The sequence below is a fragment of the Anomalospiza imberbis genome, chromosome Z (assembly GCF_031753505.1).
Source record: "Anomalospiza imberbis isolate Cuckoo-Finch-1a 21T00152 chromosome Z, ASM3175350v1, whole genome shotgun sequence".
NCBI lineage: Eukaryota > Metazoa > Chordata > Aves > Passeriformes > Viduidae > Anomalospiza > Anomalospiza imberbis.
Window position 1 is genome coordinate 40,564,799 of NC_089721.1, and position 26,055 is coordinate 40,590,853.

The 26,055-nt window shown below is 34.0% G+C and overlaps 1 protein-coding gene across 2 annotated transcripts in view; it reads left to right on the top strand.

Annotated features, from left to right (window-relative positions):
- Positions 1-26,055, top strand: part of FBXL17 (F-box and leucine rich repeat protein 17) — a 274,511-nt gene that overhangs the window by 88,635 nt on the left and 159,821 nt on the right. For both annotated transcript variants that reach the window (XM_068177457.1, XM_068177456.1), the window contains one exon: positions 6,731-6,861. In XM_068177457.1, the coding sequence (XP_068033558.1) occupies positions 6,731-6,861 (131 nt within the window). The remainder of the gene's footprint in view (positions 1-6,730; positions 6,862-26,055) is intronic.

Sequence of the window (26,055 nt, forward strand, 5' to 3'; positions counted from 1 at the left end):
TGTTTCATAAGTGTTTAGTAGTAATTCCAGTCTGGAGTTCCTAGAGAATGTGAAATCTACTCTTTGCTCTCCATGGCCTCTGAGTGTGTCCCTCCAGGCTGTGCAGAGCTAGTTGCCTTCTGTCCTGCTTCCTGTGTGCAAACTGGAGATAACAGCAGTGGCCTTGGTTGTGAAATTGCTTTGTGGCTTATGGATGTATAAAAATTGAGTGGTTTATTATTACTGTATTTTCCCCCTAGTAAGGTTAGCTCTCTTTAAAAATACTGCCACTTGAAAAATTCTAAATTACAGCTCTGCTGCGTCGCAGAGCTTTTTTTAATAGCTAATTGTGGGGTATGGAAGAGAAAGTGTTGTACACTTAAAAAAAAGAAGAAACATTCAGGGTTTATTTTCACTCTTTTTCTACTGAACAGAATGGTAGTCAAAAAAATTTTGCTTTTTGAGCAAGACCATGTTATCACGCTGGTACCTTTTTCCTTGAAGTTATTATAAACTGAAAAAAATACAGATAAAGTAAATAATGATTATTGGGTAAGATGAGAGGTACTTCATGTACATACACAGAAAGAAAGAGAAAAAAGGAGTGTGTTTATATGCAATTCACAGTTAGACTCTTGGTTGAAACCAGTCGTTTGTTCTGATGACCTGAAAGTTTCATTTTCCTTTAGTTTTAATGTGTCAAGCATTGTTACAAAACAAGTGAATGACCTCCTGCATGACATCAGAGTATTTAGTCCAACACTAGATGTTGTTTCTGTGTTGTTTCTATGGAGGCAGGAGGAACATATGTAGTGTTGTGGTTTATCTTCTGTTTTCACTACTTCTGCACTTACTGTTTTCTTGTTTTATCTTTTATTATAACTTATTATTTAATTAGCTTTCTATGTATAGTTTTTTTCTTGTTTGCACTCTTTCTCCCATCTGCACATCCTTGTCTCTCAAGTGTTTATCCCTGGTTTTTACTTTTTTTTCCAGTAAGTGTGAAGATCAACACAAATGTCAAAAGTACCTGTGCTCATTAGGTGATTGTGTTGTGCACAGGATCAGCCAGAAGGGTAATCTTGTTCATTAACCATGTGGGAATAAGAAACTTTGAATTCTTTCTAGTGAGGTAGTGATTTTGTACTGTTACATCTTTGACCTCAAGAGCAGTGGCATTTTCCTCCCCTGTTGTGGTAATTGCTTCTCATCAGTTTAATTGTTACATTTTTAATAGATTTTTAACAGCTGGCATCAGCAAATCTTGACATCTAGAAATAATTTTATTACCAAGCCATTTCATTGTCTTCTTCCTTTGGTTTCTGATATATATGCAAGGGTATTAATTGCTTTGTACCAGTATACTCTGTGCTTCTACACCATGTACTTCTGGCAGACTGTCTGGTTAATTTTGTTACAGACATCTAATTATGTATGAATCCTTGTACAGAACCTCAACAGAAAAAAGTTTCTAACTTATTCTGCTAATCACCAGTGCATGAAGACAGTTAATCTAAGAACTGTTTTTGGAATAATGTGATCTTCACTTCTTCTTCATCTCATAGTTACCCATGTCCAATCCAGTTTAGTGATACCTGTGTCTAAGTTGGTGGTCAGTATGAAGTCAATCAAAATTTAGATTTATAGAGCAAATTCTTTGGGCTCATTCAGTGTAGACATCATCAGTGTGACAGATACATAATGATAATCTACACGTGACAGGACTGATTTTACAAGAGCCTTTCTGAACTGGGGTAATGTATGGTTTCTTTCTAGTAAATGGTTTGTTTTGACACCAAGTGTTCTGCTTTTTGCTCTTTTTATGGTAGTATTTCAGCATACCTTCTGATCTTAAGATCATTAAGCTTCCTGACTAAGGGCATGATTGCTATTCTTTGGCTAGGTGCAGAGAAGACAGTATTTTAATAAATTTGTATAATGAGCTGGATTTCATAAGATGAAATATGATTTATTTGAATCTGTTTGCATTTAGTAATATGTCCTTTTAAATATTAGTCTTCCAATGACAGGAAAAAGGCATTAAGTGAGGGTTTTTGAATATGGGACATCCTTCATGAGTGTTGGCTTGAAACTTTACTTGATATGGTGCTGTGTAAGTGAACGTTTTTGCATCTTGTCAAACTGAACCTGATGGTTTTGTTGAATGAAGTTAACTGTGTCCCTCTTAAGAGACTCTAGTTGCTATTTTGAAGAATTTGATGGTTTTACCCAACTGCCATTTTTTTCAATGAAGTAAAAAAGACATTGCAGAGAAGACTGCATGGTTGAAAGTGTTGGATCTAGGAAACTTCCACTTCCACTCTACTGCCCCAAAAATTCTTTAGAAGTACTTGATAGTAAATAACATGAAGATGTAAACTATAAATCAGTAAGAATTTAATTTTACAGCAACTTTTATAGTTTATAAACTGGAAATTCGTCTTGTAACACAGACACTATACATGCAGTTTATATGTGTGTGCAAGTTCCTCCTCTAGAGGTAATTAAATCTTTGTGCATGCAACACAGTTTTTGATTGCTTATTTGTTACTTAAGCAATGGGACTTTAATGTTTCACAGTATCTAAGAACTAAATTAAAACTTACTAATATGCAAAACATTTTAATCACTCTTTGGGAAAATAGTCTCCTTTGTAACTATTCAATAATTTTTCAACTCTTTAGGCCATGTATGATTACTGTTCTAGGATCACAGTATATCTCAATTGTGTAGTTCAGTTATGGCAGCTTTTCAGTAAAAATTAATGAATGTGAGTGACTTTTTAAAAAATAGCTCATAGATTCTATTGACATTACAATACAAATAATGTAGTTTACAGTTTCTTTCACATTGCTGTTTTTCATTTCCTGCAATCATACATTTGCTTTTGGAGACTTAAGTCAGGGAGCAGCTTATTCCCTGAAGGCAAGTATACACAGAGTGTCAAGAAAAATAAGCTTAATTAGCAAAAGATCTGAGTTTAAAGCTCATTAAGTCCTTATAAGGACTTTCATTCAGAAATAATTTGGCTGTCATACTGAAGAGGATTAATCTTGAATTGTTTAGTGGTGGACTTGGCAGTTTTAGGTTTCAGTTGGACTCAAGCTTAAAGTTCTTTTCCAACCTAAATGATTCTATAGTTCTGTTCTCTTCTGTGCTTTTTAGGGCAGCATATCTCTACAGGAACTGTGGAAGTGTGCAATGGAAAAAAAAAAATTGTGTACCCATTTTATTAGTAATTTCACTAAAATAACATCTAAATATTCACAGGAGTTGATACACCCACACTTAAATTACCTGTGATCCTGATAGTAATAGTGATTTTCTATCACCTAAAGCACTGCAAATATTTTAATATTTGAAGTTTCAGTAGTCAAGATAGAAATCTTATTAATTGCATGACATTTAGGCACACAAATAGTATGAATCTCTGAATCTTCAAATATATAATTTGGCATAAAATTTAATTTAAGCCAACCGACAAAAGTATTTAAAAACCACAAAGGTTTTAGCATATTTTAAAATATTTGAGATCCAAAAGTAATGATATCATTACTTTTTTGTAAGTGCTAATCAGTAATTTCAACAAGAATGTGTTTATAAGTATCACACAAAATTAGTTTAAGTGTTGCTCCTTTTTAAAAATTCTGTTATTTTCTGTTTCATGTTTTAAGCCTTCTGCCTACTTATTTGCGCTGTTTTGTCACATTAAATATTCCTTTTTCCATTAAAACGTTTTGACTGACGTAGCTGAGTTCAAAATTTAAATTCTGCTCATGCATGCTTATTTGCAAAGATATAAAGTTAAAATTTCAAGAAAAGCTTTGATATCTGCCGAAGAAGGGCCTTGAAATTGCTCAGTAAAGTGGTGTTGCTGCATGAACAAAATAAATTTTGGTTTAAAGAAAGAAAACACAAAAGGGAAAACTTTATACACCCTAATTCTGTAAGATTGAGTATTTAAGTCGCAGAGTATCCTCTTTCTTGTGAACAAATGCTGTTTAAAGGTACACTATTTTAATATCAGAATTTATGAATGCACTGTAAAGTCTAGCATCTTTTTTTTAATTGTCTACTTTGGAGAAGTTTGTTTTTTCTTTTTTAATATCACATTACTTTTATCTTTGAGAGTTAGTATTAGAATGTAAGACTTAGATGCTTTTTTCTTCCAATGTTTTCATAATAGTTAATTGTAGCATTTTTCCCTAAAATTACTTCTCAGGTAAGATATAAAGTACAAAATTTGTCATTAAGGTATATATATATATTTTTTAATGAAAAATTATTACATACACGTTTATTACAATTCTCTCATCGGTAATGAGATGTTGATACCTCTTAAGTAGGCAGAGAGGTATTCTTTTCACTGTCATATTCAGATTGATCCAAAATTGTCTCAAAAGAAAGTGTGTATTCAGTTATGCTGGTTTTGAAAGCCATTGACACTTCTGTAATGGCAATTTTGAGGTTGTAGAGACCATATTATATTTGAGTATGTATCAATCTGAAACAGTCTCTTCAAACTTCTAAGACACAAAGATTTTCTTCATTGAGCATATTGTGCCTGAGAAAAAGAAGAATTAATCTGTCAAGTAGGTCAGATGTTTAAAATGACAGTAAAAAAGGCAAGTGATGGTTGAGTTACTGTATATTGAATATAATGATAGACTATTACTCGTATGAAGAAAAGAAGCAATGAGGGAATGATCATTCTCCTGTGATGGTAAAGGAAAAAATCTACATTGAAAACCTTATTAATTTGGTGGACAGGAATGCTAGGAATTCAGTTTAGTTTTTGATTCCAGCCATGAAATGCCAACATTTTTTTTCCTGGGAAACCACAAATGCTTTCTGCTCCATTCATCATTGTATCTGTCATTGAGGTAGATAATATACACTTACCTAAGTTACCTCTTACCTAATTTGAAGCCATATTTTTAGGCATTTTTTAAAGGAGCACTGGCCCCTTTCCATGCATTGATACTTCAGTGTAAATTTGTGCATTTTAGTCTGTAAGTAATAATAATGGCAAAAGAATCTCCAGTATTGTCATCTTCTCAGAAGAAGGATGTTGTTGATAAAGAAAGCTTGGGATTTTCTTAAGTGGGATTATTTTCTACTTGTCTTTTAAGTCTTGTTAATTGTTTTAATGTCATAGAACATACTTACTCTTGAATTATCCAGCAGGTGTATTTTATGTCATAGGCATAGACTACATTGCCTGCAAGGTTTAAAGGCTGAAATATCTAGTATGAATAGCTGTATGAAGGTGAGGCAATTTACAGTTGCTGAAAGCTTCCACTTGTAATTTATGCAGGAAAAAATGAGAAATTGGTTATGAGCTTTTTTTCGGCACATAGAAGATAAACTTCATGCTGGAGCAGTATGTATGAAATGAGAATAGACAGAACTTGTAAAAGGTGTCTACTTTATCAAAACAGAATCAATCACTATATGCTCTGCTCTGTAATAGGCAAAAAAGTTTATCAGAATTTCAGTGGGAATACAGCAAGTACCTCCACAGTGATACCAGTGGTAGTATCATAATAATAGAAATATTATTGTCCTAGATTCTGTAGATGTACCCTGCAGGTGTTCTTGAGAGGTGAGGTTTCTTGATGTTACGCTTGTTTTGCGGAATTTTTGGGAACGCTATGGAGTTTATCTTTAGCTTTTGTTTGGAGCCTGTTAAAAATTTAAAGAACAAAACTCCAGTTTCTGTGGAATGGTACCTACATTCAAAGTCCTTTTCTCTTCCTTTTCTTCTTTTCTTCTCACCCCATGCTACCACCTCTCCCCCTACCCACCTGCTCTAAATACATTGACTTAATAATTAACTACTGAAGTAGACCAATTATGTGATCTCAGTGGGATGCCTTTACCTGATCAAATCCTTAGTGACTTAAATCACTGATGAGGATAATTTTTCCCCTCTTACAGGGAAAGTATATTTAATTAAAGTGTCAATATTGCCTAATGCAATTATTTGTCCAGAGTATAACAGAGATTATTTCAGGCAGCTTAAAAAGCAAACAGTACTTGGAGGTTATTATAACTAAAGTGATACTGGACAAGTCTGTAAATTTTTTTTTTTTTTGCATCCATTACTCATAAAAGTTGTAAAAGGGTTTGTTTTTGAAGGACACATGAATGAATAACACTAGTAATAAGTCAGTTTAATCAGTGCATAACTACTAATTATATTGTTTTGTGACTCCCAAGTTTTGTTGTTTAGAATATCCAATCTGTTACTGATAACTGTGCAGGTGAGACTACGGTGTAAATACTGTATTTTCCAGGGAGTTTGTATTATTTGTTTACTTTGAAAGCCTTATACTCTGGAGTTGGTAATTGCATTCATTTGACTCTAAGCACAAACATGCTCTCTCACTTCCTTCTTTGCCTTATTTTTCTTATGGCTAAATGAGTTGATATTTTACTTTGGTATCTTATAGTCTATGTATTTAAGAGGAGAAGGAGAGCCTAGGCACTTATTGTAGGTTGTATGGCACCTTGAGTGAGAATGTCTGGATTTTATGTAGTAACTGAGTGCCTGAATCACAACTTTGCTCAAGCTGAATTCTTTGAATATCTCTGCTATATTTGCTTTTTGTAAAATATATAGTAATTATATCTTTCGTGACTAGCTTGCACATGCTCTGCAACTTCCAAAAAAATTAACAGTTTTTTCAACAGTTATGTATGTGAACGAATTTCAGATTATTTCTTTCTCTCCTATTTGTCTTAATAGCTAAGAAATCTTTCAAGCTTGGACCTACGTCATATCACAGAACTGGACAATGAAACCGTGATGGAAATAGTAAAGAGATGCAAAAACCTTAATTCTCTCAATCTGTGTCTGAACTGCATCATTAATGACAGGTAACTTCATTAGAGCATCCAAAAGCAGTGTAATGCAAATTTAACTGGTTCTGTTGGTTGAGAATAATTCCTCATGGCTTGGGGTTTGGAGGAGATTGATTAAAGCAAACAGTGTTTGCTGAGTGCTTGTTCTTGCTTGTTTTGGGTAAATTATTGAAACACCTATCTTTTGTGGAGTGTTTGCCTATTTCTTCAACAGAGAACAATTTAGTTATGACGAGATGGCAGCACTAATTCGTTTAATGCGTATTTCAGGAGAATGTGCTCTGTACAAAGAGTGATTGAAATGTTCAATTGCTATTGAACTGACTCATTCATTAGGTGTCCAGGATTTAGATAACTTTATATGCACTCAAACAATGAAGCATACATTTGACTATATTAGTAAAAATAAACTGCTTGTGATTAAATAATGGAATTCCTGTATTTTTAGAAAGCAACAAGGTTGTTTGGCTGGTTTTGTTTTTTTTTTTGTTTTTTTTTTTTTTGTTTTTTTTTTTTTTGTTTTTTTTTTTTTTTTTTTTGCAAAGAACTCCAGAATCCAAGTGGAAGAATGACTGGGTTATTACCTAGACTTTTCCTTTTGACCAGAATACCTCCTGTTCTGTTGTATTCCAGTCTTTTCATCAACTAATTTATTTCAACATCAAGGATGTGGACAAAAATTATGTATAGTTATTTCACAGATCAGATGAAAAATTAGAATTTTAAAAGTGAACGTTTTCTTTTAAAACAAAAAATTTAGCAAAGTCAGTGCCTGAGGGTACACAGGTAAGAATATTTTTAATTACTTCTACCAGACTTTTTCATTATAACTGCTGCTTTAAACAAAAGGAAAAAGACATTTTTAACAGAAAGGGGTTGTAAAACATTTTCATATAAACCAGAATAATGTGTTCTAGCAATTGTACTTCTTTCCCATGATTACTTTCTGTTTTTTTTAATAAGATATGCTTTCAAGGTTTTCAGAAGTCATTAAGGGTGTACTGATGTGTAGGTGAGCTCCGACTTTGGTGAAGGTGCAGTATTCTAAAAGTAATAAAAGTGCATTGTGTTCAATAGGAAGTACCAGTAACTTTTGCCATAACTTCTTTTAGCCCTTAAGACAGTTTTTTGGATTTGTTGGTTTAGATCAGACCTTTGATGAAACTTCATTGGTTTTGAAAGCATTTAGTTGACTCATCTTTCTGTCTGTAGGGCCTTATTTTCACATGCAGAAGGAGGTTACTGGAAAAATCCAGGATAAGCTAGAAAAAATAATAATAAATATTCAAATTATAAAACAGGCAGTTTTCAGGTTTTAATTAAAGTACTTAGAAACATATATCCATCTGCTTGAATGTTTTGAGTACGGCAGTGTGCTAAGTTTGCTCCGAACTACTATCAAACTATTCTTGAAAATCCTGTATTGGAATTACTGTAAGTATATATTTTGATTCTATGCATATTACTCTAAAACTTCACACTGAGCATGAATTATAAGAATTGTGAATCTTAACAAGAAAAGGAAGCCCTTTCAATCAGTGACAGATAATCTACTTCTGTATGTAACTTTTAGTTGTTTATTTTTGTTTCTTAATGGTTTCCGTTTCATGTTTTTCTGAATGTACTTGTTACTACTTATTATAACAATTAAATATTGTTAACTTAAATTATCTTCCAGTTTAAGGAAAAAAAAGAGAGAATTTAGAAAATAATGCCTGTAAATCTTGAGCAGTTATTTGACAATTCAGATATTTTTACAATTTTAAAAATGGTATGAAACTCCAAATACTAGTCTGAACTGAATAAGGTTGTTTGCTTTACTCCTCCTAAAAGCTCGATTGAGAATAATGGAAAATTATATAATAGGAACATGATACAACTACATGACTTTATTTGAAGTAAACACCAGTTTAGCGCAGTATTTTGAATGTACTCACTTTGAGAATACAAGTGAGCTTTCAAAAGCAACAGGACTGTTCAGGTGCTTGGGTTAAAATGAAAATTAGTTTAAGTAAATTAGTAAATTATTTAAGCTCAACCCTTTTTTTTTTTTTAATTTGGTTCCATTGGGTGGCTCCTAGTCAGAGGGAATGTTAGAGGAGATTCTGTCTCTTGACACCTTTCCAGTGCATATGAGATAGTAGCAGTTTAATGTTTTTCCTGATGCCTGGTTTTAAAATAAAGATTAGTTCTACCTCTCCCCAACTCCCCACCCCATTATCAAACAGGTTTACTTGTGAGATCCAATTACACAGAATTTGTATTCCAGATCTTTTCAAACTTAATAGGACAGTGTTCTGCTCACTTCAGAGAACTGAGGATTGAGGCTTCTTTAAAGCCTTGGAAAACTGTTTTGCTCCATTTCTTTGTGCATAATACTGAGTGTGAAAGAAAACTAGAAGGCTTTTAAAATACCAGTATAATTTGCAAGAGCTAAGAAGCTCTTAAAAGTACTTGATTATGACTTGGCAGAAATAAGTCACTGGTTTTAAAACTTTCTTTTAGATTTCATGATTATTTCTAGAAATCCATTAAAATTCTTTCCATCAGCAAGAGTATAACTCTAGAATACTTGCAGTCCTTTCTTGCTTGTGACGTGGTATTAGAGTTAATCCTGTGATCATTACATTTCTTCTTAAATAACTTAAATTTTCACAGTGTAAGACCTCTATTTGGTAGGCACTTGCTAAGATTTTTGTTGCTGTGGTTCTTGTGCATATGCAAGAATTGATGAGGACCGTTATTTCTGTGTTTTGATTAGAGCTCTTTTTTGTTTTGGATATACGCATCTAAAAAACTTATATGGGGCAGTAAAAAAAAAATTACCTAAGGCAAAAAAATATGTTTATTTGAGATACTCTTGACATTAGTTTTAAAATGAAGGAAAAAGAAGTCTCATCTGATGACTTGTAAAAAAGTTTCTAAAAGTTGTGAGTTAAGCAAGATCATAAAATACCTATCGAAGTAATCTAACATAATGAATTCTTCTCTAAGTATTACAGCTCACTCAAAAGCTTCATATACTATTTTTCATATTGGTTATGTTTGTTATAGAAACAATCCTACTTCTTTCAAATATGAACAAAACCAAGCTTGCAAATTCTTTTCATATGCATCATGGGTAGATTACATCTAGTCTTTGCAATTGGAAAGGATTGAGTTCTTTGTACATGGTGAGGTGAATAATATACTCTGAAGCTTGCTTTCTGTAATCTTATCACCTTGAAGTTTTTCTTATGGTCACTGCCCTTGTTCTTTTGAGTTTCAGTTGATGAAGTTAAAATAGAACATCTAGAAATAAATCTTGTGGGGGATTCAGGAAATATAGCATGATGTGCTGGCAAAGTTTTCAGGTCTTTTTGGGTTTTTTAATAATTTGAGGAACATCTGCTATTTATTATTATATCCATAATGATCAGGAAGCAAACAGCACACAGTCTTAACTTTATTTTGTGAATCTCATCACTGTGGCCTGAGAGTTGCAATTCACTTCAACATCTGTGTTGCAGAATTCACTTAGGGACAGACATTTAAAAGCTATGCAGTGACTGTGAAATCTTAAGAGTGATTCTGCTTGCTTCAGTCATCATCTTACTAAAATATTTCCTTATATTTGTATAATATTTGTATAGAGGATGTTTGCCAGCCCCTACTGTATCTGTGTTTCTTCTTAGAAAGAAGGGAATAATGCAGATAAAGCAAGGAACCTTATTTACAGGTACAGTGAGACTTTTTTGTGCCATGGCACTGCCAGTCATCCAGGATAAGATTCCACCTGCAATACACAATTATCAATTGGTTTTGCAGTCAAAAAACAGCATTTTCCCAAACATTTAAGGACTTTGGTTCTTCCTCTGTAGGTGGTGCCACATGTTTTTGTAATAATATCTCAAGAGAGCTGTATTTTTTCATGTAATTTATTACACACATTGTGGGTGACTTTGATAGCAGGTGCTAAGATTTGCAGAGCATCTGGATGTTGTTGAGACCAAGTTATGATTGTGACTTGGAGGATGATATGCAATATCTCCATGGCACAGTAAAACAGTGAGAATTTTGCTTATTTACCTTGTGGTGGTATTGCTTACCATCATGGGACTTTTGACTGGTGACGGGTGGGAAAAGAGGCATTAATGTGCACCTCCTTGAGCTGTTAGCACAGATGCAAAACCTGGATGTAGTCTCGTTATTCCATTTCTGAGAAAATTACTCCTTCTTCTTTTGTGTTTCCATGAAAATCCACTATGGATAAACCAGAGTAGGCAGTGTAATGGGACAGTCTAACCACCCTGTAATGATTAAGATTTTTTGGTGAGGATTATAGTTGGAGTCCAGGACAGAGGAATTTGAAAATACAGACATTTCACAAGGAGAGTAGTCAGGAAGTCAGTATACAAAAGAAATACAGTGGAAACATAGAAACAGACCATAAGCCTGAAAATCAAACTGTTTGTACTGCCTCAGAGTCAGGAGAAGGGAGAATTAACCTTCAGAGAGTTTCCATTTACTTTATTTGACTAGGTCACTAATGCAGTGCCAGTTTCTCAGACCTGGGTATCACAGTTGTTGGCGCAGAGCATTTTGGGGTTTCCACATTGTTACTTAGTAGAGTAAATTGTTAATGTGGTCTTCTATACATTAGAGAAGTGCCCAAAATTTTATGTTGACTGCCTACCATGAGTTCTTGCAAATCCACGCTATCAGCATTCCAGAGCTGCTGGTATATGTGAATGTCTCAACATTTCACTAGCAGACATGAGCATTACAATAGTAGCCCAATTCTTACAGTGTATTTTTAATAAAATGCAAGGTTAATGAGCACTAGTATTATGTTCTGGAAAAGTAAAATAAAAGGTTTTTTCCTCCTGAAATTAAAAGTCTCTGCATATTTGATGTGGAAATTATTTTAATGAAATTGCTTCTAAAGAAAGAATTCAAGACTTTCATCTTGCCTATGTTTGTCCTAATCAAAAATGTCCATTTTAACTTTGATGACTACAATGCTAATATAGCGTCTTATTCATCACCTAAGGTATGACTGAAGTTGCAATGTACTACAAGAGCATTGATACTTATTTGTGTAATATTGTATAATCTGAACTTGTGGATATAGTAAAGTCTTCCAGAAAATAACTATACTTTTATACAACATTTGTCATGAATCACTCTAGGTGAATGCTAGCATTTCTTTATTCTAATTTTATTTCATCTAATCTGAATTATCTGAGAGATCTCCTTAGAGTACTCTGCATATTTATCAGATGTTTAGTCAGCTACATTAAAAACTAGAACTCAATAAAATCTGAAATAATGTAACACAAATCAATTTTACTTTTAAAATTACTTACTCTTTTGAATGTCATACTTTTTAATTAAATTTAGAAGAAAATTTGCTTTACCCTGCAGATGTTTTGTGAAATGATTTGAGACTAACTGCCAAGTTTTTTTTAAAACTCAGTACAAAGCATAGAAGTTGGACAAAGAATACACCTACGCATGGCAATTTTCTGTACTGACTTTAAGTTCTGGGTGTTGTGGGTTTTTTTAAATTATTATTTTAAAAAAGAAAAAAACACCCCTTTTGTGTGTCCAGAGTAGTAAGATAAAGTGAAATGAGACACCCACACAGGAGCAGGGGGGGAGTATGAGAAGAAAGGAGCAACAGAGAAAAGTACCGTGAACTGACTGCAACCCACATACCACATTACCCTCTGGGAGAAGAGAGAAGGGAGTTGGGAATAAACTTTGCACAGCAAAAAATGGCAGCTGAGGTGTTTTTAAATTTGCTCTTATTTCTCATTATCCTGCTCTGTCTAATTGGCAACTAGATCAGTTTTTCCAAACTGTTTTGCGTAGTTGGCAAGTGATCTCCTGTTCTTTATCTTGACCTACAGGCCTGTTTCATCTTATTTTGTTCCCCAGTCCTGCTGAGGAGGGGGGCTAAGAAGCAGCTGGATGCCCACCTGGCAGGCATTTAAGGTATCCTTACCACCCCATCCCACACTTCCATACTCTCCTGCACAAACTACTCCACTGTATGTCCTACCCAAGGCTTGCAGTTCTTCAGTGACTGCTCCATGGTGGGTTTTTTCCATGGGGTACAGTTCATAAAGAACAGGTTGCTCTAAGCATGGATCCCCCACAGCTCAGTTTCTTTGATTTTTTAAACATTGAGGTAGCATTTATGCTTCAGTGTTTCCTTTGGTAGACTTGGCTTTGTCACTTACGCTTTATTTCAGTGATGTGATATCTTACATAATTTAATTTTGCTCTTGTTGTGCAGTACTGTAGAGAATGGCACCTTTCATGCCCATGAGTGCAGGATGAACTTCCTCCAGAATCAAGCAGTGGCTGTATATTTGTGCTATTCTGGGTATCTTTGTTTTAAATGTTTTCTTACTCATCAGTGCAGTGGAAAAAGAATGTGGGGTATGATTCCACACATATCTCAGCAGTTACCCCAGAAATCACTAACCTTACCAGTGTTAGTCATCCTTTCAGCTTCTATTAATATGCCCTGAACCCACATTATAAAGGCTTCTGAGAAATGTTTCTTCAGCATTGTTATCAAAGAAATTAATTTTTACAAACATTTAATTAGAACTATTATACTATCTGCAGAGTTTAACCAATGATGAAAATGCATTTTATATAATTAAGTGTAACTGTCCCTTTATTAGCTTTAGCCTGCTAATTCTACTTATCTCTATAAATAAGATAAAACTGGTACTTAAAAAATAGGTTTTTAGGGACCATTTTTTGGTGGAAATTGATGTTATCAGAGAGACTAAAACTCTCAAGCTCTTGTCATGATTTGCCATGCTTTTGTCTGTCTTAACATACCTGAAAAATGGGGGGAAATAGTCCACTGCTGTCACACTGCTGAAATGTATGATAAATGACGGTCTGTAAATAGTGAAAATATGAGAAGGGTGATTAAGTCTGACAATTCTCATGTAAAATTTGAGATGATAAATATCTCCTATGATTAGTTGGAAATTTAGTGCAAAGGACTAGCATCAGCCTAAACAATTTTATGAGTTGTGGCATAAAAAAATTCTGCAAGATAGATATGCATTTGATAAAACAAAGGAGAAATTTCTTAAACTTTGTTGCTAATAATTAAAAATGGCAGATTTGACACAAAATGTGGCTTGATGATTTTCTGTATGACATTCCTTACAGAAATTAAGAAAGTGCAACACTTCCTGAAGGCATGGAAATGACAGTGTGTTATAAATCTGATTCCTCAGTGCATAATGAAAATGGAAGGGTTTTGTGTATCATTTCTGTACAGACAAAATACTTCTAGTGTTATAATTTAAAGCAGTTCAGAAAATTAAAAAAAAAATCCAGCCTGCCATGGCTCAGAAAAGAAGATGTAGTCGTCATTGCAATTACTGTTATATTCTGAGATTGCAACCTATAATTCACCGTGCAGTCAGAATAGACACAGTACTTGAAAAGATGAGAGAAAAAGGAATGGGTGTCCCAATGATTTTCTGTACTGACTGTATTGTTTAGATCCTGTCAGTATATCCAGTACAAATACCATTTGAAAGGAACATAACCATGTTCTTGATCCACTATAGGCTGTTTCCTGCTACATGGGTTCTAAGCTCAAAATGAAAAAAAAAATAGTTTGTTTGGGTTTTTGTTTGTTTGTTTGTTTTTTTGTTTTTTGTTTTGTTTTGTTTTCTTTGTATATGTGTGATTGAGCATAAACATCTTATGGTGGGATCATGCAATCATATAAACAGGAAATGTATCAGATGCTGCATATTAATTATCTTCGATCCTGATCAGGTTACTCAGTGAGCTCTGCTTTTATTTAGTTAAAACCAAAGAAGGCTGGTGTATTCTGAATTTTCTGTGATGTTAAATGTAGGGGTATTTTGTTTTTAGAATTCAAGATTAACCAATAGGTACTGACTTGTAAAGAATACAGGATTTTAATGTACTTTAAAAAAGTTGTAGTCAGCTGGAAGAGGAAGATAGTGATGAAGTGGAAGTTGAGCTGACAGAATTAATGGTTTGCAGTATGAGAGTATACTGCACTGAAAGTGCATTAATAATGTAATAAGGAAAATAAGCAGTAATTTAAAGTGGTGGTCATGGTGATGCCTATAGGATATAGTTAGGGAAAAACAAATGAGCAACACAAAGAATAAAAGTTTTAAAAGGCTAAAACTGTGTCTCTCTGCTTGAAATCTTATTGACTTCTGTTCATACCTTGTGATTGTGATTTGCTGTTTTTCAGAACCGTAGTGAAGTGATCTGAGACTTCCTTCAGTCCATGTATTTAGTTTTTAGTCTCTTGGAGAAGAGAAGAAACTGGTAAATACTCGCCTCCATGTGCCTGAAGGGAGCTAGGACTCAGCCAGCTTGTCCAGCTAGCTTTCAGAGAGGCAGAGTTCTCGCAGAGGCAGAGGCCTCACAATTCTATACAGACAGAAAAGACAGGAAAAATCCTGCCCAGTCATTAAATATAGCCTGAATTTTTCACTATCAAAAACACTTATATCTCATTTATAACTTCTGTAATTTCTGTCATTCTGGCACACTGGGAGTGCTATGTCCATTTCTCAGTTGCCCAGTACAAGAAAGACAGGGGACATACTGGATGGAGTCTTGCAAAGGACCAAAAATAAGATGAAGGGACTTGAGCAGCTGTCCTGTGAGGGCAGGCTGAGAGAATTGGGGCTGTTCAGCCTGGAGAACAAAAGGTTCAATGTGCATAAACACATGAAACAAGGGAGCAAAGAGAGCAGAGACAGGCTGTTTCCAGTGGTGCTCAATGACAGATAGTGGGCAAACACTGAAACACAGGAGGTTCTCTTTGAACATCAGAAAACATTTTTTCACTGTGGTGGTGGCTGACCACTAGCACAAGTTACCCAGAGAGGCTGTGGGATCTTCCTCCTTAGAGACAAGGATTCTAAGTGCCTTCCAGGCCTCTTCCAAACTTATCCATTCCATGACTCTCATACTAACCTCTTGTGTTTGTATTTTGGTTGTTAAGGTAGATGGAGATAGATGAAGCGAGGTTCACCACAGCAGCCATATTCCTTGCCTGCTTCTGATTTTTCAAAGTTTGTAATGCCATGTTTGAACAGACTATTATCTCCTGATTCTGAAAAAATGTGTTGGTCAAGGAAGTCCTAAAGAAGGCCCACAAGGAATGTGAGATACATTGATATATAGTGAAGAGTGAGAATAATTCATGTATTGCCCTCATTCTTTCTATGTCTTTCCAGTACCAAGTATCTCCTCCTACTCTGTTTTATTTCTTGTCGTAATTTTCCCTCCCCTTCAGACTTTATCTGATAAAGTCTAATTCATCTTGCCTGTGGCATTTAGCAGGTGGTTGTGAGTCTGTGATAGCCACAGAGTTAAGAGCAATTCCAAATAACTATGCATTGGAACAAATTTGCCAAGTTCCAGTCACTCCAGACTGAGGTTTGTAGTCTGCTCCCTTGCAGCACAGTATCAAAAACTTAGTTTCCAAAGACAGTGGTGTTTTTTCTGTATTTGTTGTCATCCCCCCTGGTCTTGAAACACCTCTCAGAGCATGAGAGAGAGTGAACAGGGCTTTCTGTCTTGTTTCTAAAGGATAGAGTTAATATAAAACTAGTTTACCTGCACTTAATGCTTTGTATTTCAAATTGTCATGGTTTTTTTCTCAATTACATTATAGCATTTTTATAAGTGGTTATTGCCTTTGACATGATCATTTTTTCTGATGAAAATGCCATCTGTGCTTAGCTGCTTTGTTTCAGACAGGGAGATGCCTTTGCTTTCTTGGATCTGCTTAGTTCTATACAGTAGTATTTCTTTCCATTGAGAAAAGAAATCATTTTACCTGTTGACATGCTGTAGCTAGCCAGATTTACCAACACCTGCCAGCTTGTCATTAGTAGAGGGGTTTCAATTAAGTATATGGATCTCTAGTAAGTGAAAAGTACTCCTTTATAAAAGTACTTTTATACTTATACTCCTTTATAAAAGTACTTTTATAAAAGGAGTACTTTTTTATTAGGTCCTTTTACCTAATAAAAAGGATTGCCAGTAGTGTTTTCCTGACTTACTCCTTAAGTTTCCTATAGACGGAGGGAAGGCAAGCTGTAATGCAATATTAACTTACCTGGAAAGCTTTTTAAAGTCTGTGAATAGTAAAATAAAAAGATTGGTCTTCTGTTCACTTTTAGAAAAAGAACCTTCACAAATAGAAATGACAAGTAATTATTTAGTTCCATTCTGGTAAAATTAACTAATATACTTCTAAATTGACATTTTATAGAAGTCAGCAGAATAACAAGCCATACATGATACATCTGGTTTGACACAGAAAAAATTGTGTGTTAAAGTATGCCATACACTTGTTATTTGAGATCAGTGCAGCTACAGTTTTGGAATTATTTTGATTTTATTTATATTTTGTTACTTTTCTTTCAAAAATAATGTATTTTGAAGTTTATGGTTTTGCCTTTATAGTTCATTTTTTGTATGCAAATGTAAACATACATATATAACATATTCTCTTGATGGTTAATAATAGATTTTTGCATATGAGTAGGTGTGCTAAAGGTGTTGAATGAATGAATGCTTCCTATTTAGGGAAGTCTTAAGACTTAAAGACTTAGGAAAATCTTAAGAGTTACATCTAGGCAAGTTTCTGAGTCTGATTTACTATAATTTGTTGCTTGAGGAGTAACATATCAGTAGTGTTTTTTTGCTGGAGCCACAGTACATTTCAGTGAGACTTTACCAAGAGTTAGTGATGCTGAAGTCTTTGTTTCAAAACCTGAGGCTGGATGCAGCATCTAAAAATCCTGGCTGCCAGAAAGATTCATCAGCTGCTTGTGGACCCTGCCCAGTGCAGAACAGAACAGAATCCAAAGGCTAATTTTTGTTCTTCATCTACTGTTGAACAATGGGAATTAATTTATAAAACTGAATTTCAAACTCACAGATGTGTATAGAGGATTATCTACTAATTGTTCTGCCCTACTCTGATTCTTTCCAGATACATACTGCTATTAGCTTAACTTTATTGGGAGTTATGCAGTTCTGCCAATTCATGTTTCTAAGCTCCTTGAAAGTCTTTTTCAGTGCTACTGAAGTTGCACAATTTATTTCAATCTGGAAAATCAAGCATGAGCTGATATAAAAGGGAAAAATATCCAGCCATACTGGATTGGAAGAGTAAATTCAGGAGATACATTTTGATTTGCACAATACCACCAGGAGACAACAGGCCTTTTATAGTCATTAATTAATTCTATGCTTGATATATAAAATGCATTATTTCCAATGTATTTTCAAGTTGTTTATAAATCATACATAAATGAACTTAAGATCTAACAAACTGTTTTTTATGGTTTTGATTACTGTCACTGAGAAGATACCCACTTTTGAAATATTTATGTCCTTATTGGGTTGATTCAGGTAAATTTTACTCTTGAAGACTAGATCCCTTTCTGTTGTGTAATTTGCTTTTCCGTGCTGCTCTTGGTAGCTTTTTATCAACAAGGCTTAACAACTTGCTTGTTAGGCTGAAAAGTGTACAAAATATTACTTAAAAAGGCCTGTCAGATGGCATTCAAGTATTTATTCAGTCTTTTCAGATACTGAAAATACTTACCTACTGTGAAAAATTACTTAATGTAGAAGATCTTACCTTGCATATCTCTACTTTCTTCCAATCTATGTATTTCTTTTGGCTGATAGTTTTCAGTGGTTTCTTTTTTGCATGCCTGTATCTAGTGATTTTGATTTCTTTTGAAGAAGTTCTTTAAATTTTGCCATATGCAAGCTGTGTTGAGAGGATGCCTTTCCTCACATGTGTGATGTATTTTGTGCATGTATAAAATATATATCCATTTTCTACTCAAAGTGTTTCTCTATTCTGTATTGCAAACTGTAGTCCCATTTCTGCTTTCAAACAGAGTAATTATTAGCCAGCAGAATTTAGCTTAGAAAATTTGTGCCATCCTTTAGCATTTCAGCAGGGCACAAAATAAAACGTGCGTGCTCAAGCATTCACCCATTAATTGTCTTCTGGCCTGGGAGACCGTGTCAGGAATTTTAAATGATGTTAGACTCTCCTGGGGCAACCAGAGAAAAAAGAAAATACATTCTGTGTAACTTAGTTCTGCTCAATGGTCTCCATTTGGACTGCTTTCCTGCCTGTTTCTCGTCTCTTGTTGATGACATTAGCAACAGAGCTGCCAATAATTATCGTAACTTGGAGCTAAATGTAATGGATGCTCTTGATTTTACATAATATTAAGAGTAGCTCAGAAATTTCAGGTTATATTCAATCCTCAATTCAGCATAAACCCACAAAAATCCATTCTATTTTAAAACCATATAAACTTCCAAGAAAAATAATGTTGGCTTGTGTTTGTTTTGGTTTTGCATTTAGCATTCAGAAAAAAGAAGAGAATTGAAATACTGTTAGGTGGATTCGTGCATTGGAGACAGACACACGACACAACACCGTGGGTTATCAGCAGACAGCAAGGAGTTTAACAGGCTGCCCTTTTATAGGGGCTTTGGATTTCCTGGGCTCAGATAGATTGGATGGGTCCTCTCTGCCCAGCTGTCTGGCTAGTGTGTATCTGCATCTCAGCTAGAGCAGGGTTGGCTGAGGTCCTTGCTTGGGTTTGAATCCAATCTATCCCTACCTTATCCAGGGACTTGTTTTCTTCTAGGTTGGTTGAGTTTTAGGGGCAGCTTCAGATCAGCTGCAATGTGACAAAATACAAGTAAAAACTAGGTTTTCTAGTAATGTCTTAATCTAGATATCTCCTTGCCTGTGATAATAAACGATTATTCTAAACATGTGCTCTAAACAAAAGGATAAAGTTTTCTACTTCGAGGAATTTCTTGTATAAGTCTTGTCTAAAAGATGTTTTGTTTATCGTAGGTACTATAGGTTACTATCCTGGAATGCTGTAATAAACATTCTTCTTTGCTGTCCCTGACAGATTTAATTTTCTAATTAAAACATAGTCATGTTTTGAAAAAATCTTACCACAGAATTGAGGGCTGTTAAGAATGTGCTTAAACACTTCAGGTCAAATTGTAAACTAAGCATTTCAGAAGAATTATCTGTAGCACATAAACTTCTATTTTTGCTTGTAACATTGCTTTGACTAATTGTTCTTCCATAAAATGAATGTATCCCAGTGGTCAATAGTGTCAGATATTTGCTGAATGAAATTTACAAAAATGTTTCCTGATTAGCCCTGGTCTAAATGGTGATGTATTCATATATCTGTTAATTTGAATGCCTATGAGTTCTATGAAATAAAGAAGGTGAAGCAATGTGAAAACCACAGGTTTTATAAAAAGGAGTACAAAAGTTAGAGTTTGAATTTTCACTGTTATAGCCATTTTTTATTTGCACACCAATCAGAAAACATTGAAATTGGAATTTAGTATTTATTTTTTGAACAGGTATGGATAGATTGGTCTCTTCAAGTACTGCTCCAAGTACTTCAAGACAATGAATGTACAATACTGTACTGTAACATACATTAAGATAAAACATGAACCTTTTAGAAGTTAAAGGAATATGTAGAGTTTAAGTTGATTTTATTTTTCTTTTTTTCATAAAATTGTTTTCTAGAATTTTGCATTATAATTGTCTGTAAGTGAATGATAGACCTTTAAAAAAACCTTCTTGAAGCATTTTTTTAAATTGCCTGCCAAAATGGAAACTGCTAAGGACAGAAGTAAGAACAGGTGGCTGGGTTTTATTCTTCTCTAGATTTTGCCCTAATAGCTGGTCTTTTCATTTACAGTCTTATTAACACATTAACATAGTTTAGGTGATTAGAGATTTCCAACACATATTTTTGCACTCCCCAGGTCCTAAGACAAGGGCTCAAAAATGAGTTTACAGATAGAATTTGTCACTGGATCTTCAGCTTTATTTCAGCAAATCATTTATCTCACTTCCCCTTCAAATCTCATTTTACATCATTATTTTGAGCATTCAAAGGGTCAAAAAAGTATTGCAGAGGAAAATAATCTTCTCTTTCCGAGACTGCAAGTTATGCTACTCATTTTATCTGGAGGTAAGGCCTTACAAACCCTTCTTCATATCTTGCCTATTGCCTGTCATGATTAGTCTTTCTCAGCAAGTGTCCTGAGAACAGTGGTGTTAAATCGAAACTTGCTTTAAACTATCCTATTATAGCAAGTCATATGTTATATAAGATTCATAGATGTTGTTCAATTGCATGTTAAAAGGGCTACAGGAAAAAGAAATAATTTTTAGGTACTTTGACTGAGAGCATCAGCTCTCAGCTTATAGTATTCTAAAATTCACTGGTAGTATAGTTTACATGGGTAGCCCAGCTATATTCAAGTTAAAAAACAACATTCAATAGTGGTATGCTTGTAAATGTCTGGAAACAAAAGTTGCACAAAATCCCTCCACTTTTGGAGGGAAATAAATTCATACAACAAATACATACAGTGAGGTGATGTTCTACAATTTTCTCTATAAAGGTTTCATCATTCAGTAGAATGCTTTAATTTTTCCTGAAATTTCAAAATATCTTTGCTTTTAAATATTGAATATTGGATAACATCTGTATATGTAAAGATATATATATATTCATGCATGTTATGCAGAATTTGTTCAGGAGCATCAAAGAGAATTTTTTTTCAGAGTCTTCCATAATGAAGATATTTTTCAACATAGAAGTTTTACTGATAAATGTCCAATGTCCAGACTTAGTCATACATTAAGATCAAACTCTGTTCTAGAAATATGAAGTGAAACTTAATGATATATTATGAAGTCTATATTATGAACTTAGTCTTAAAAAACTGACACAATTTTACTTTTTAAAACAGGATTCAAATCCTAGTAACACACATTGTATAAGAGATTAATTTCAATATTTTTCAACATTGCTGATAGCTGTGCATTTCTAGTTTGTGAAGAAATCCCTTACTAAAACAAAATACTCTGTAATTTCCCAGTAACAATTATGGGCATTTTGAATAATAGCACAGGACAAAGTGTTTTGTGGTTTTGTAATCTCATCTTTGGAGGTGACAGTAAATACCTGCAGAGAAGAGTAAGAGGGAATGAAAAACAAGGAGACAGGTCTAATACTGAATTATTGGATGTAAAATCCAAATGTTACAAATTGCTGAGTATTTTCGATATGCACAGGTGGTTTGGAATGTTTGTATGAAAGTATCTAGTTTACTACTACTTACAATAGAGGGTCTCTAATTGAGCCAAAATATAAGTGAAAGTGTGAATTGTCATGAAAAAAAATATGGTAATAGTGAAGGATGCAAATGTTCATTTAGGACACAGTATTTGGGAAATCAGAGGATTTTAAATATTTCTAATATTTCATTTCTATAGTTGTCACTTTACATTCATTGAAATATATGATTTAAACAAATTTTTTCACTCCAGCTTTCACTCATGTATGCAAGTGTAAAATATTATACTGCTGTAACATCAGCATGAAAAGGTCATTAACAGTCTGCTTTTTCCTACTTTTGCATATTATGTGTGGGAAATGATAGAGGTGACGATTTGTCTAATTGCTCTACTGTAGTTACAATTATAGAGAAAAGGTCAATGTAGTCATTGTCAATTAAACTGCAAAAGAAAACACGTTTTGTAGCCCTGAAGAACTACTAAGTCAATTTTATGTTGTTCATCAGTGTGTAACACAAGTGCTAGAATATATAAATCTTATCTTTCACGAGATTACAGCGGACTTGCTCTATTACAGGCACTTGGTGCTGCTGAGTAGAGATAACATTAAGTACTCTCTGTTAATTGCATGTTCTTTCATTGTCTCATGTTTTTCAAGATTTGTGTGCAGTAAAACCTGGCTGCTTTAATGAATAGAAATGGATATGCCAGAGTGCAATTTGACCCTTCTATTTTCATGTAGTTAAGAAATTATGAGTGACGGGAAAAGGTGTTTAGCTACAAAAGCTGCTGTGGTGTTGACATCAACTTTAACAAATGTAGTAACGTCAAATATTGAAATACATACGCTGAATTTGGTGATATAGTGCATATACTAAAAATAGTACAGTGGTATCTTAACTGTTGCACTCTTTTTTCTACTTTATTTTCTTTCCCTGCTCTTTTTCCTTCCGTCTTGGTTCTCATTAGGATACACACATAAAAGAGAGGTCAGTTGTAAGAATAATTCCATATAAGTACAGTCCTTACAGCTCTAAGTGTGGTTAAGTTTCCATAGGTTGTCCTGAAGATGTGCTTTGCACTGAGAAATTGTTTTTATTTAAAAAAAATGCTTCAAGGACTGTCAGAGTATGGTAAAATTTTATGTGCAAATTTTGTTCTTACTCCAATAATCAACAAAACAAGGGTATTTTTTGTTAGTACTCATAGCTGGAAATAGCCTAAGAGAAAATTCGAGTGTTTCATTACACCTCTAAGAAAAAGGGTCTCACTGTATCAGACCACATTATGTTGCCACCACCTAATAGAGCTGTGTATGTCAAATTGGGACATTGAATCAATATTAATTAAAAAAAATAACAGTTTCAAAATTGACTTAACCTCTCAATTACACCTTTAACATAAGGAGTTATTTTGTTAATATATGATAGGAACAGAGGAAATGTGAACATAGGAAATGTACTGTTGAAAGATTAATTGCTTTTGGGGTACATGCTCTGTCTATGTGCTGGAGGTACTCAAAGAGATATTCATAGCTGTGGAGGTATCAAAAATACCTAGAAGGCAAAACAGCAAGTACCAAGACACCATATTTAGAATGAAGGTCTAGAAGAGTAACAGGAGACAGCCTAGACAGCTGCTTGCGGCTGCTCCCAGAAGAACAGTCAGCTGATTTTTTTTTTTATCCACATGTGTAAATTGGCATAATTGAAAAGAACACTGACTGCAAATTGTAACAGACTTGTCCTAGGGTGATATTTGGGGCTGTCCTCCCTAAATTTATCCTAAATCAAAGCTCTTCATGTATTCTTCAACAACCTTACCTTGGTATATTTGATTAAAGCAACCTTTGAACTAAAACATAATTTGTTTTATTTTGAAACAACATTTTTGTCTAGCAATGCAGGGCTTTTTTTGATTGTTTTCTTTCTAGGGTCATGGGGAAATCTTGGAAGTGCAAGTCACTGGTAGCTAGACTGTGATCATCTCTGTTTCCAAACTTTGTGTACCTCTAGATATAATATTTTCTTGGTTGTGTTTATCTCTTTGTTGTGATAAAAAAAAACCCAACAAAAAACCAAACAAAAACTACAACAAACTGATAGGGCTGGTATTTGCAGGAGCTGAGATCTAATAGAGCTGGTATTTGTAGGAGCTATGCCTCAGGATTGCAGGTATTGTGAATCCGAAGGAGTGGAGTGAAGGTCTCATAATCTCATCTCATCTCATCTTATCTCATCTTTGTATTTTTCAAAATAAAGAATAAACTGATAGTATGTGAGGCTAGATTCTATGTATAAATATTTATGTTTGTATTAATTTACTTTGCAAGTGAAACTGCAGTTGTTTATCCCATTCGTCCTCTCTCTGTGTTACCTTCTGATTACAGAGTCAAACATTCAGGCAGATAAACATTGTACATTGAGCAGAAAGCTCTGGAAAAACAGTGGAGAGAGAAGTGCAGGGAAAAAAATTGTGCCTGGGCTTGGAGTCACTGTAACTGCTGCACTTCCCTATTGTATGGAAAACAAGGGATAAGATGGAAGCTATTGAATTGATTGTCATTTAATAACCTTTGATAGGTCAAAGTATGTAGGATATTTGCTGTTTGGAGGTTTAATTGACCTTTAAAAATAATTTTCCATTATGCAAGTATGTTTCTGAGTTCGGCAAAGAAGGAGAACCTGGATGCCTGCCGTGCTTGTCTTGAGCTCTTGATATGCAGAGCATGATACTGGACTTTCAAGGAGGGTCTGATGGATTGAGACACTGAAATTCAGTCTGAAACAGTGTTGTGCGTGATATCCAGTAGTTAAGTTTGACCCACACATTTTGCTAAATATTCTTTGTTAAATAACATATGCTCTAAAGTTATGAAAGGGTAGTTGAATCTTTAGATTTAAATTAATTTCACACTAGATGGCAAGTATATGAAGATTTTATTTTTAACATGATCCTCTGTTGCAAGCAGAATTAGTTTTATACTTAAGGAAAAGAGTTGAAACATTATGTATTTGTTTAAATAACAGATTGGTTAAAAAAAGAAAATTTAGAAATGCTGAGATATTTTGGAAAACTGTATGGCCTTGTGAATAAAGTATCAGAGTTGAGTGCTATTGTAGGCTGTACTGTTACTGTCTTGTTTTTTTAATCTCTCAATTATCCCGTTTATTCCTTTACAAAATAATAATAATAAACTATCTTTTTAAGGACGACTAATTAAAATGTCTCAAATATTTGCTACAAAGCACAGAAAAAGTGAAGAGAAACTGTTCATTGTATAAATTGGGAATTGAATTTAAGCTATATTTCAGTATCTCATAATTTGAATATATCTTAAAATTTAAGCATCTTCTACCATACATCAGACTTGCAGTATTTGTAACTCTGCAGGATTCTCTTAGTATAAAGAAAAAAGACTAAATGGAATAGAGTCTAGTATCATTTATTTATAAAGAGAGTATTTTATAGATTTGAGATTAACTGTATTCATTTTTATATTTGCTGTGCTTCTCAGGAAGAGGAATAAGAATCTATTAATACTTGGAGAAAGAGGTCAGAATGTGTCACTTGCTGCTGTAGCACTGTGAACTCTCGAATACTTAACAGAAGTTGAGATTTGTAGCTGTAGTATTCTGCTGCAAGGGACATACTGCTTGATTTCTTGGGAAGTTTCTTCTTCCTGGGTAGTCTTGTCACATTCATTTCTTTCTCAAGCAGTAAAAGAGGGGCTAAGAAGTATTTATTTATTCATAAGAAGACTAGTATAGCTCATATTTGTAAATTCAATTTTTATATCCCTCAGAATGAAGTTAACATCATCTTTCTTTCATGTTAGAATCTTACTTTTTCCATTTGGAAGAATTTTGGTTTCTTAATTTGAACCTAGGCTGGTATCAATTATTGAAAGAGACTGGGGAGAGATCAGCATTCATTCGTTATTTGTATGCATGTCTTCTAGGTGTATATAAAATTACAGCTGTTGAAATCTTTGGGTGATGCAAGAA